The 14,385-nt window shown below is 39.5% G+C and overlaps 1 protein-coding gene across 1 annotated transcript in view; it reads right to left on the bottom strand.

Annotated features, from left to right (window-relative positions):
• plxnb2b (plexin b2b) overlaps nt 1-14,385 on the bottom strand; it is a 90,980-nt gene that overhangs the window by 30,640 nt on the left and 45,955 nt on the right. Inside the window, 9 exon segments of the mRNA XM_036576542.1 lie at nt 1,729-1,877; nt 3,596-3,759; nt 3,977-4,064; nt 5,258-5,353; nt 6,298-6,399; nt 8,271-8,382; nt 8,929-9,040; nt 11,404-11,560; nt 12,066-12,192. Of these exon segments, the coding sequence (XP_036432435.1) occupies nt 1,729-1,877; nt 3,596-3,759; nt 3,977-4,064; nt 5,258-5,353; nt 6,298-6,399; nt 8,271-8,382; nt 8,929-9,040; nt 11,404-11,560; nt 12,066-12,192 (1,107 nt within the window).

The following is a 14,385-nucleotide window of genomic DNA, read 5'->3' as shown; positions in this document are numbered from 1 at the left end:
TGAGGCAGCAATATAGTACTGAACTACAGAAGCTGGAGTTCTACTATATAATCCATTGTAAGGGTCTTCTACCTGCCCCTTGTAGTGAGACTATATAAGCCTTCACTAGCTGCAGGCTCTGCCTCCCAGTGCTGTGACTGCTTATGCACCACATTGATGCCAAAGCCCACTGTATTCTGCCTGAAGCACACACACACTCCACATAGTCCTTGGTGCTTGAGAGGCTTGTTAGCAGCCAGCCAGACACAAAGCTAGACCACCCTCCACCACATGCTGTACAAGTGGAGCTTAAAAGACCAGCGTGTGATCTTGCTAGCACGTCCCAGCTCAACAGTGGAGGAGAGGTGAGGGCTGGAATTACTTCCTTAGCTTTGACTGTATGCTCACAGTCCTGAGTTTATTATACAAGTCTTTGCTTTCCTTTACTAAGGGAGACGAGGAGGTTTACATGGTTCGATTCCTTTGAGCTTAACGCTCACATATTACACACAGTAACTACAGAGAAAAAACACTTGTCTGTTGGGGTTCCAAAGTTCATGACAGGCATTTCAAACATTTTTGCTACTGTAATATTTTACACACACATATATATATATATATATATATATAGAGCATTTGTGTGTTCAGACACTAAGGTTGGACAAGAGGGCCTGGCTCACAATCTCTGTTCTAGTTCATCCCAAAGGTGTTTCATGGGGTTGAGGTCAGGACTCTGTGTGGGTCAGTCAAGTTCTTCCACACAAAATTCACCCAATCATGCCTTTATGGACCTTGCTTTGTGCACTGGGGCTCAGTCATGCTGGAACAGAAATGGACCTTCCCCAAACTGTTCCCACAAAGTTGGAAGCATACAATTGTCCAAAATGTCTTGGTTTGCTGAAGCATTAAGATTTCCCTTCACTGGAACTAAGTGGTCTAGGCCAACGCCTGAAAAACAACCCCGTAGCATTATCCCTCCTTCACCAACTTCAGTTGGCACAATGCAGTCAGACAGGTAATGTTCTCCTGGCATTCGCCAAACCCAGACTCGTCCATTAGACTGCCAGATAGAGAAGCGTAATTTGTCATTCCACAGAATATGTTTCCACTGCTCCAGAGTCCAATGAAGGCGTACACCACTCTGTCTGACACTTGGTATTGTGCTTGGTGATGTAAAGCTTGCATGCAGTTACTCGGCCATAGAAACCCATGCCATGAAGCTCCCCAATTCACAGTTTTTGTGCTGATGTTAATGACTTTTATGCACCTCAGCGCTCAGCGACCCGCTCTGTAACTTTACATCGTCTGCCACTTTGCGGCTGAGTTACTGTGGTTTCTAAACGCTTCCACTTTTCAATAACACCACTTAGAGCTGATTGTGGAATATCTAGGAGGGAAGAAATTTCATGCATTGACTTGTTGCAACAGTGGCATCCTATTACAGTACCACGCTCAAACTCATTCATCTTTGTTTTAGGCATGTGTGACTTAATACATAATCAGAATGAATAAAGAAGCATAAAAGTCATTGTATACCTTTGTCAGCCTCTTATCTACAACTCTGCTTAGACACAGAGCTTTTGCTTAACGTGAGTCATGTCAGTTGCTTGTGTCTCAACATTGTCTGTGGTTCTACATTGTATGCACAGTCAAAATTTGTAATACACAATATACATATGTATGTTAATGTATGTTAATATACATTATCAATCAAGCCTCATGATTGTCCCTGCACTCTTGAACTATTACCTGGTAGAAACAGAGTATTTCTCCTCCTGCTGGATGCAGGGAACTCCTGCCACAGTGATGTTCTCAATGTCCTCCTTCTGAATACCCAGGTTAGAGCCCTTAATAGTGACAGAGATTCCTCCCTTCAGAGGACCATAACGGGGGATAATCTAGAAGGAAGAGAGAGAGTGAAAGAAATACAAACATTAGCGCAGATCCAGAATCACAAATATATTACTGCGCATACTATATATTATGCACTAGACGAGAAACAAAAAGTCTATTAAAGTGCACTCTAAAATGTCTTAGAGCTTTAAAATTTAAAGAAACTCCACCTAAAGTAAACATTCTATAAACTCTTAAACAGCACTAGTACTACGTAGCACTACACTATCTCTGTACTATAGTACTCTTCAGTTCTCTGTAAATAAGAATTAGCTACTTACTTGGTTAACTCAAATTATGCTGCCTGCATTACTTTACATTTAAAAATGTGAAACCCCAGCTTCGCTTCATTAACAACTACCTTATTCAACTTTAATGAACATATTTTGCACTCTTGTCAACTTAAAATTTAAGTGCCTTTAGGGGTGAACAACATGACAATATTTGTCATTATTGTGATAAATTACGCCATAATAAGCCACAATATGCTTTTCTGAGGATATCATGGATATTGTCAGTTCTTAAGGTTTGAAGTCCAAACTTTGCTTCTTTAGTTTAGAACTGTAGCAGTAAGGCTACCATTGCTAAAAAACACTAGAACTCTATAGTCACCCAAATAGCCCAAATATTTTCTGTTAAAATACATCACCAAAACCTCTCTCAATCAATTCAAACCAGGTGTTCATTAAGGTCACATAGACTTGTCAGTGTGATTTAGAACAAAGCATGACTTCCTGTGAAAATGAACTAAACCTAACAAGTGTATCTGAATGCTGCGGACAGCCACTTTAGACAACATGGTCTTTATTCACAGCCACTTTAGACAACAGGGCCTGTATTAACATACCACCGCATGAGAAGCAGTGCTAATCTAGAATCAGTATCTGTCACTGACAGTCATCTTTGATCCAAGATCAGTCCTGCTTTGTGAATATCAGCTTTGGTGTTGTCTAAAATGGCTACAAGTAGCAAGTTTGAAGTTTTGTTCATTTTTATAGCTCACAGTAAGTCATACTTCATTGTAAACCACATCAAGAAGTTTGTGCAACCTTGATTAAGAAGTGGATGTGGCCTGAGCAGATAGATAGAGGAGGACAAAAGTTTTGAGGAAGTATTTTCTAGAAACGATTTGGGTAACTGCTGAGTTCTCGTGTTTGTTAGCAACATTAGCCTCGTAACTCTAGTTCTAAATAAGCAAAAGGTAGACTCCAAGAAGCCAGTGTCATGGCTGACATACTACATCTGGGGTAAGTGGGGAAAATCTCATTTGGGGCAAATTAGATTTTTCACTTAACTACTTCTTTAATATATGTTTATGACATTCATAGTTTTTTTTTATGTTCCTATCCAATGATCCATCCATCTATCCATCCATCAGGTCCCAAATGGTTCTTGGCTTGGACGTGCAAGAATAATCTTTAATCTTCACATGTTTTTTAACCTGTAAACAGGTTCCAGAATGGTTCTTTCCAAAAAAATTACTCCAAAGAATCCTATTTTACGCTTTTATTTTTACTACTAAATTAACTACAGCAAATGTTAATTTTCTTATAATAGTTATAAGACTATACACTGGCATGACAAAACCTTATTGTAGAATAACAGTTTGAAAGTTAACCAGCAGAAGTTTGAGTAGAAAAGCAGTAAGTATTGGTACCTTCTCTATGAAGAGTGGGAATATTAAATGCTGTTTGAAAACACAGTGTTTTAGAGAATAGCTTACAGCTGAGATGCCAGGGTCCGGGCACTCCTGCGGCTCGAGGGTGTGACACACTTTTTCAAACACACAAGAGCGGGTCTGAGGACACCACACACACTGGTATTTCAGGTCTGCGTTCTTACACAGACTGCAGTCCTCCCGGCCCAATGAGCAGTTATACAGAGTGACTATAGAGAGAAGGACAAGGAGGTATTCATCATAATAAAATAAGCTTCACAAGAACAACATTGACTGAACGCTCCACTGTAGTCAGACAATAAAGTGCTTCAAGAAAATGCAAAAATAAAACTATCAAACAAAATCACTGAATACTGAAGAGAGAGTTACAGACCATATTGATTGCAACAAAAAGGCAAATTAAACACCTACCGACACTACACTTACCATTGAGTGTGCTGTCAATCTTCTTGTCAGTGTTTTTCTCCTTAATGTGGAATAAGATGCTGGCCTCCTGAGTCTTATCATAGGAAAACTACACACAACAGGTGACAGAGAGAGACCCAACCAGGCCGTTAAAAGAATTTCTTGCTTCTACATGAGGCCTGTGTTGTTATACAGTCACACTTGAATAAGAGTCTACTTCTCCTATATGCAGGCACTCTGCTGTTCACAGACCCCCTCTCACTTTCTCAACGCATCTGGCAGTAAGTCAAACACAGTTGAGAGAATTGATGGTGGAGGAGAGTAGCTGCAGGCCTGTTCTCTTGGTGTGTGTTGCTAGATGTTGTTTCCCTGCCGTGGTCAGGGGCTCGGGCAGGCAAAGAGCTGTTCACTGAGCAGAGCTATGACAGGCTGGTGTTTAACCAACAGGGGGTGCCGTAATCTCAAACTCCCCGTGGTGCTATTGCGGTTGGTGCAGGTGGATCCATCACTACTGAACCCACATCAGTTCTCAAAAAAAACATCATCTCACTTCAGCTGCACTCTCACAAATAAAGGTTCCTAGATGGTTCTTGGCTGCAGAACCTTTAAATTATGTGGAGGTTCTTTAAACATTACAAAAAGGTTCTGTGCAATGACGCATTTCATTTCCATTGAAATGTTCTTTAGGGAACCAAAAGTGGTTCTTCTATTGCAGGGGTGACCAATCCTGGTCTGGAGGTCTACCACCCTGGATCCAACACAGCTGACTCAAATGTTTCGCTGTCTCAGGGTTGGAGCTAAAGTCTCCAGGACCTGGACTGGGCTAAATCTAAATCTAGTCAGCTTTTTGTTTTCAGTAAAACTGTCTTCCATAAATAATAATCTACAATTTAGACCAGTAAACCCTTTAAACTCTCCTGGACAGTGGGCAGGTTCTGACTTCAATCCCTCACTTTAATAACTACATACCTTTCATATTACATATGGCAGCTGATACTGATTAATTTATTGTAGTGACTGATTAATAACTGAATAATAAGTCTAGAGTTTAAAGGATTGAGAGTGATAGGGTATGCTGAGGAGCTCCAGGTCAAGCTGAGATAAACCACTCTAACAGAATAATGATGACCACAGAGTGGAGGACACACAAGTTGAAAGTGACTGCCAGTTGGATTACTGATGACTAGAATGTCAAAGGTGTAGATCAACTACATTGTGACTGTATATGAGAGAAAGAGAGACAGAGAGAGAGAGTTAGGGAGAGAGATGTGTCTGTGTGTGTGTGTGTGTGTGTGTACCCACCATGTATCCACTGAAGGAATAAAACGGACCCTCTTCAGCCTTCACATCATCTTCAAACTGTTTCATCAGCTCTGTGCCGATGGTGAACTCTCTGTCCTGCAGCATCAATAATTCAGATGAATTAGTGAACTAATACTTTATGTAGAGTAGGTGCCTGTGGAGTGAGTGTGTACTGATGGTGACCTTTCTACCCTGGAACATCAATAACCACACAGCTAATATTGAGCTAATACATTACTCAACAGACTCCAACACCAGCAGCATTGTCAATGAAGCCTCACTTTGTACAAGAACTACAAAGCAGAAGTTGGTTTTACAATATTATAATCAAGACTGGAATAAACAAAAGGTAAATACTGATCTTACACCATCTCTCTCAGTCCTGAACTGATTATGTTCTAATGAACATCTTATGAACTTTTATTGGAATCATTGCATAATTTGGAGTTTACAGAGTTCTGTCACAGAGGTGACCAACATGAAGGTGGCAGAAATTGCTGTTAACTGGTATGAGTAGGTTTCAGATCAGCATATATATATGAGCTAAAGCAGTAGAACTAAACTGATAAGCTTGATGGAAGGGATGGGCAAAAATCACAATATTTAAAAACTTTTTAATGATACATGGCATGCATAATGATATTTTGTTTTTTTTCTGGACTTTTTCTGGGAAGTTGCAAAACAAAAGAGGGACATTTAAAAATGCAATTAAAAATCATGATTAAAGTGATTTTTTAAAATAAAATTTCACACAATGCATTTCTCTACATCCAGTTAAGCAGGACAATTTACTTTCTTCTGGACTTTTAGCATGATCAGGATTCAAACTCCGTCTCTCGAAAATAAGGCAAAACTTTAAACAGCTACACCACTTGGGAGACTCTTCTTAATCTCTTTTTAATGAAACATGCAGTTGTTTGGTGTTCTTTAAGTAATGACAACATCCTCAATATGCTCACAAAATCTTAGTGATGCAATTCATCACAGCAAGTGCCTACCTATATCTGGATGGCTAGCAATATAACAATGTCACAACTAACCTTGTAGGCCCCCAGATTTACTCCCTCAAAACTGATGCGAGTCTTATATCCCACTGGAATAAGGGTGGGGTCTGGGTTCTCAAACCGGGGACAGTTCTTTGCCTGAAACAGGTGGAAAAAAACACAGCTTTAAATGTTACTTTACAGAAGAATTAACAGCAAATATACAGTATGCTTAAAAACATCAAGATTAGTTTACACCACCTGGAAAAAGCTCTTAAAGCTCTCTATAACTTAAGGTTCCAAATTCCTGTCTAGATGTATATAAAAAATCCAAATTAATGATCTAATTGGTTATTAAACAGGAAATATATAAGACTGTACAAATGATAAACACAGTTGTATGCAAAAGTTCAGGCACCCCTGGCCAAATTACATATTTTATTGAACACAAGTTCTGCAGCAAAGTAATATTTTTATGATGATTTTACTGATAAAAAAAATAGTAATTGTGACAGGTGTACTGTCATTAAGACAGTTAAGTTTATGTAGGTCAAGAATTGCCATCAGGAGTCAGCTGATGACAATTACGGAGCATAACACATTCTTTGGCTCTTTAAACTGTGCTAAAACTCAACACCCATGAGCTCCTCTAAGCAGCAGGAAGACCATAAAAAGATATCAAAGTGCTTCAGGCTCACAATTTCCACTGTCTGAGATGTCATTAAGAGATGACAGTTGAGGGGAACTGTGGAAGTAAAGGCAAGATCTGGAAGACCAAAAAAAACACAGATAGAACTGCTTGTATTCTGGCCAGAAAGGCAGCAAAGAACCTGCAGGAAGGTTTAACTGACACAGGAGTGGTGGTGCACCATTCTGCTGTACAGCGTTGCTCACATAAACATGACCTGCATGGAAGAGTCACCAGAAAGATTCTCATAATCTGCAATCTTACCACAAAACCCAACGTCTGAAGTATGCAAAATAACATTGAGATAAGCTACCTGGAAACTAATCTTCGGGTAGATCTTAAACACGCCGTGCACACAAGATGGCCAAAAATATCAAAGAACTAGAAGCGTGACAACTCTTAATATAAGAATAGACAGATTCCCTGCTTGCTACTAAATGTGTAAGTTGTGATGTCTGCCAAATGGGGTTGTTATACTGACTTAGAAGGGTGTGTTTTTTTTTTGTTTGTTTGTTTTTAAATCAAGTACAAAATAACTGGCATTAACATTTGCAGAAAAATGTCATTTCTTAAAGAGTTTAAAAAGTTGTGTTTACTTTTTTCCCCACTTCAAAAATCAAGAAAATGTATAATTCAGCCAGGGGTGGCCAAACTTTTGCATTCAACTGTACACATATAATCATGTTAGTAATGATAGAATAAGGAGAGCAATTTTTCAGTTTGCAGTTCTGTCTTTTAATCTAGTAGAGTTCAGTATGTATATTGTCATTGTCGGCACAAAACCTTGTCTCTATAGCTCAAACTTTTTGACAAAATTTGTCAAAATTTCATGACCAAAGGATCAACAGACATGATCCAAAAGCACTTGGAATACATACTTTTTCCATTAACTTTCATTAATAGTTAAAAATGCTTTTTTCTCCTCCTGTAAAATTGTGTTTTCTGGAGATTAAAGGTTTTGTTCTGACAGTGACGATGTGTAGCTATGAAACTGGAAACATTGGGCCTCATTCACCAACTGCTATTCAGAAAAGAAAACCTTAAAACCCACTTAAGCACTTTTCACTAAGATTCTAAAATTCACCAATGTTTTCTTATTTGGGATTTGTTCTTAGGTAAGAACACAATTTCCACACACTTTTTTCACACATTTCTGAAGAACAATTTAATATAAAACTGAGAAAGAAGCTGGTAAATGAGGCCCAAATGTCTTAAACCTCTGACATGCGCTGATTATGCAGTTTAAGGTGAATTCACAGCAATATTCCATAAACCTCTGCAAGCAGAGTAAACAGTTGCCTTGCACAAAAGAATGAGCACATGAGGTTTAGTAGTTTTGCACCTGTCTGTGTTTGATGATGTTGGGTCCCATTTCAGCATCATTCAAATCCGAGCAGGTGTGGTCAGCAGTATTCCATTGACACGCCCACAGTCTGCTCACACACGCTGTACATCTACACAGCAAACAGCAGAGAGCGATTTAAATATACACCCACAGTGGGAAAGGAGAGCGAAGCATCAGCACACAGACCCCACAGATCTGTAATTACATTTTTCAGCAGTGTGTAAATGTTGAGGGGAAATAATACATCTTTGCAATTCCCAAGAAACAATGCACATTCATCAGATATATTCCACAGTGCCTTAAAGAAAGAAAAAAAAAAATCAGAAAAAACACTCTATGGGAGCAGGAAAAAGCACTAGAGATCACCTTTTGCTTTTGATAAATGAATAGGAAACTAAAGCAATTTCCTGCTCTTGGTGTGTGGGTGAAAAAAGGAAAGAGAAAACGCAAGGATTCCCTATAGAAGCAAATTCAATTTCAGTATAACTCATGCATCACAATTTATGAGTAAACCTTAGTTTCATCCATACAGATGCTCGTATTCATTACACACACACACACACACACACACACACACACACACACACACACCCCAGTGTCAGCACAAACGTGACACACTGGCCAACACAGGGAGGAGAGAGGAGAACCCACTCACGGAGTATTTTCCGCTTTGCGGATGGCTGCCGCACAGTTGTAGAACTCATAGTTGCGAGAGGCCACCTCCACACTATCATTCACAAAGACCTTCAGCGGCACTGCCACGAAATCTAGACAGGGAGACCAAAACATGAGGAGAAATAAATCACACTCAGGAAATGTGTTTTCACAATACCTTCACAAGCTGAACCATCACACACTGTAGCTTTCTACACCAGCTGCTAGTTTATTAGGTATACCCATAGTGTTCCTACACTAGACGTCTGCTGCCCGACTGAAGCCTGATGGAGCCTGATAAAATATCAGGCTTTTCATTCATGTACAGCATCGGGCTTGGGTCCAGCTCAGGACTGCTTCCTAATGACCGGAGTTTGAGGAGTTGGAAACTGTGAATGAAACCAGGGAAGAAGTTCAGCAGAACAGCAGTCGCGATTACACCACGGACAATGAGAGCGATGAGTTGAGTTGGAGAAAGGTCATAGTGGATCTTTCCTCTTGTTTATAAAGCCCAAAGTATGTTCAGCATTTCTGCAGTTGCAGCAATAGCGAGAAAAACATCGGCACAGCAGGGCTAACGGTTAATCAGAGGAGGTTGGATGCTGTTCTCCGCAGGATATGATAGGCAATTTCACAAAATATACTGATAACTACTGTTAGTGTACTGCAGATGTGTAAAGTACCAGTTTATGCCAGCATGACATGTTCTGTTGATGAAGCAATTGCAACAAAGAAAACCACTGTCAAACTGCGTTTTCAGGAACTTATCTCTGTTAGTCCATGCAAGCGAGTTTAAGTTCCAAATGTACCCGTAGCAGTCAGGCCTGGTCGGGTTAGGGTTGGGTTCAGGCTTTAATATCATGCCCGTGCAGATCTCTAACCTACAATCTTTGGCCATTTTCATTATGTACACCATATAAACAGTAAAACAACATGGTCATGGCACTGGTACAAGTGGACTGGGCACAGTGGCATTGCTAGAATGGGCCCATATCCAGGAAAAACTTCCCCATGCTTTTTTCAAAAGAATGTTGATGTTGTATGCAAACATCATTAAAGTTACATTACAGTCCATGTATGAAAAAAAGCAAAACAGCCTGTTCTGAATTCACTCTGTCGCATCTGCCCCCAGCAGTTTAGCCTCACCCTTCTTTTTCAACAAGGCACAAAACATGGCAGGCAATCAGAACAAAGCTCATTTACACATGTCAGTCTTAAAGTTACAGTCACAAAAACAACCTAACTGTAAAGAAAGTTTGAAAAATGGCCATGGCAAACAAAACTATACAAATGTTATAAATGGAAAATATGGGATATGAGCACTTTAAACACATCAGCGTCACTGAGAGAAGTCCACTAACCAAAACAAATTTAGCCCACATTGGTCTGTATTGTGTGCCACCAAATGGTGGTGAGCATGAAAATGACGTAAATCATATGCACGGGCCTTTAGAGTAATCAGATCTCAACCCAATTGAACAACTATGGAAGTTTTGACCAAGGTGTTAGACAGAGCTTTCTACCACCGCCATCAAAACACAAGCTGAGGGAACATCTTTTTCAAGAGTGGTGACCCATCTCTCCAGCACAATTCTAGAGACCTTGAGAATCTTTGCCAAGGTGCACTGAAGCTGTTGAGAAGCCTTACTTAGGCTCCACAGCGAGTAAAAGTGGCCCAAATCTGACCTTTTTCTTCATATGTGACACAGATGTGTCATCTGCGTGGCACTGTGAAAAGCAAAAAACACATTTATTCTGACCTTTTCAGTTCCGATTTGGGACACTTTCATATGTGGTACTGAAATGCGATACGTATCCAATACGCAGGCTTTTACATCAATCCAACTCGACATTCGCCATAACTTTGCACTACTGAGACCTCATAAACATTTGAGGTAATGTTTCTGTGCAAATAAATTTGAAGAGACTCATCCAAACCCTCATCCTTGTTTGAAGAGATTTTGAAAGAGAGAACACGACTGTAGGATGCAGTGTCAAACCACAGTTTGAAAGCAAAGTTTAAAGAATCTGAGGACATGAACCAAAGAAGTGACCATGCCCTTTTTACAGCGAGCTCGAACACATTCAGGGTGATGAGCCCAGCTGTCAGTCAGTGAAGCTTCACAATCACTTCTGTGATGCTGGCAAAGATGAAATTGAAACCTCTGGGAGCAGACCTGCATTCGTTGGCAGTCATAATTGTTTACCTCTGGCTGAGCGCGTCATGTGAAGCACATTGTTCTTTTGCACATGTGAGTCAGTTTAGGAGCGTGATCTGTTCAGACTAATGTCCCATGCAGGTCACATTTAAAAGATATTGTGAACAGCCAAACAAAAAAATCCGATTTGATGAGAGATTTGGATTTGGGCCACTTTTACCTGCAGTGTGAAAGTAGCCTAGGATGCTTTATGTTGTTATTTTCCCTTTATTTGTCACCTGACTGTATATACATATTCAATGCTTTTAGAGTCGTACCTTGGTGTGGTGGTGTAGCTGGCAGCTCATGAGGTGGAGGAAGGTGGCACTTCACCATGGAGTCGACCATCACGGCTTTACTTTGGAATGAGCCGATTCTGCACTGAATCCTGTCAAAATCTCTGATGCTGGGCAGGGATGGGATGTTGATCTCAACCTATTGGGAGATGGAGAGCAGGTTTAATGAACTGGCAATCTATGTGAGAGCCCTGACAAGCCCCTGCTGTCTTGAGCTCCAAAATAATGTCTGGGCTCAGTCTCCTGCAATTTCTCTGTGGAATGAACAAGAGTCAAATACTGATTGGTTGCACACATCATGTGCAAAAAAACAATGCACTAAATCCTGCCTCATTACAACTGAGGTTGCATAGGCTTTTCGTAAGCTTCCATTATTCCCCCTTAACAAATGGAGGCTTGATAGAATACTCCATATGTGATAAAAGACATACAAACAATGCATATTGTGTAAGCAATTACAAACGCAGTTTACAAAACTGCATTAGCATGCATTATATGCTTTCTGTACATTCACCATATGGCTTTAATGCGCAATAGCTAGGTAGATGCAAGAGATCAGCATGCTCAGCTTTTCTAATGATTATTTGAGTAGGGAAGTTTAAAAATAAGTGTGGTAATTGTGTCTGTGACACCTGTGCGCTCACCTGCTGGGATTTCTTGCAGCTGAGGTTAGGAGGATGGAAGGAGACTATTTTAACACATTCTTTCCTGGAGCTCCACAGCCAACCATTCTTCTCTTCAGCTCGACTGCACTCGGACCTCCTTGTACATCTACAGTGCAGGGATAGAACAGGCTCAACCCACGACTCACTCCATCATGGCAATTTGAGTTACGGGCAGTTTGCTGCCATATGGCATGCGTTAATTGTGTTTCATGTATTATAGTTGCACGTGGAGAGTCTACAAAAAAATGGAATGCTATTAAAAAACAACTTTCAGCTCTAATTCCTGCAATCAATATTTGTGGAAGAGGGTTAAATGAAATAATTAAAAGGGAAAGGTAAGTTTGAAATAACAAATAACCTTTAGCAGGGGGTCACAAGAGTCGGGCTGTAAAAAAATAATAATAATTTTGACGAGTGGCTGGCATTCGTGTCAGGTAAATGCAGAACAGGAGAATGCAAAAAACGTATTAGCTTGTATTCGGCAGTATTACATTTTGCTTTGTGACGAGGCGAACTTTAATCCCGCGAATTCCCGAACCTTGAAAGCGCTAGACAACAGAAAACAAAACGGCAAGCTGTGGCGTCAGTCAATATACTATCAGTCTTAGTGCTTACAGTTGCAAAAACCAAACCAGCGATATTAACTCTTTATGTATTAACTATACATTCCCTTCAAAAACATCTAAAACCAGGACTGCCCACACTCGTCTGACTTTTGCTCCACTTTACATCAATTATTAATTTCTACTGAGTGAGCTCATTCCTGAGGGAGGGTGATTGAAGTAATACACCATTGTATGCGAAAATGACAAAATTACAAATTTTGTTGATTTTCAAAGTGAAAATAAGTTAACACACCCTCTACAAAGAACACACTTTTGGACATTTTAATGCACAATTACTGTTAATTTGCTGAATAAAACATACTGGGAAAATTTAAACATAAAATGAGGCCTGTGCAAAAGTGTTTTTTTGTTGTTGTGTGTTTTTTTTTAACCAAATAGATAGCAATTGCGCACGAATGTTTCCCAGAAATTGCCATATTTAAGTTTGTCCCCTGTAGAGGATGTGTTATTTTCATTTAGAAAAACAACAAAACATGTAATTGACCAGTGGTATTCAAACCTCTGAACACAACTGTAAACGGTATGTTTTTATGGCATTCTTTAAAGCTGACTTTGGGGTGACAACAAATGGGACTAAGCATGGAAAGAACTAATAGAATAAAAGCCGGATTAACAAGCTTGTCTGTTTGGTGTTGTGTGTAAGCACAATAAAGAATAAGCAATATAGTCTGTAGTGTTGTGGTGATTTATTTTTGTAAACAGCACAAGTTCCAGTGAGAAACCCTTATTGACTGGCTTTGTACAACTGACCTCAAACTCAAACTTTCACTTTGTTCCAATCTACAGTTTCAGTCTGCGCTCACTGACACCTCCACCATTCACAAATGTTAGCATTTGAGCAAAATGTTCTCTAAATGAAGTCTCACTGTGTGACACTAACTTATTACTTGTTAAAATATATGTAAAATCACTGAGCAAAACACGTTTCTACTGGCATGATAAAATGTGAGGGATCAGTGAATTAAGTGCTCTATGAAAAGCCTGTTTCTGTACATTGCACCCGCGCTCAACACAAACCTTTCAAGAATCTCTCATTATGGGCTGTACAGAGTGTGGGCGCCTGCGATACCAAAAAAAGGTTTTCATAGACGTTTTCACATTCTGTGATTTCCCTCTATTATGGTAAAATATTCAGTTTGACACGCTTAGACATGCATGAGTATATTCAGAAATCTGCAGATTTAAATTCTAATCTAAGATCACACTGCAAAAAAAGGATATCTTGGCAAGTGAAAACACCTTAAGTCTAGTCAATGTATCTGACTCATTTTAGTACTGTAGTAAGAATATTACAAAATGCTTTGTTAGAATGAAAACCTGCAGCCATGCTGACTCTTTACGGATAAGATTGGACACCCCGTTCTATCTGATTTAACTTGTATTAAGACATTTTATGTAGAGAAATTATTTATTATTATTCTAGTGGCAGATCATTTTGTGTCTACAAATACGTATTTAAATAAATAATCCTAATGTACTTAGAACAATCCTAAAATGAGAAATATCTGATATATGAACTAGATTTAAGATGATTTCACTTGCCAGGATATCATGTTTTGCAGTGCAGGTCTAGTCCAACATATACTGACTAATAAGTATTGCAATATGTTGAGTATGTGTGACAAATGATGAGACTACATGATCATTTTTTCTGTTTGCGTTTGGTAAATAAA

Source organism: Colossoma macropomum, unplaced genomic scaffold (assembly GCF_904425465.1).
Source record: "Colossoma macropomum unplaced genomic scaffold, Colossoma_macropomum, whole genome shotgun sequence".
NCBI classification, from domain to species: domain Eukaryota; kingdom Metazoa; phylum Chordata; class Actinopteri; order Characiformes; family Serrasalmidae; genus Colossoma; species Colossoma macropomum.
This window is presented reverse-complemented; position numbering and strand designations above follow the sequence as displayed.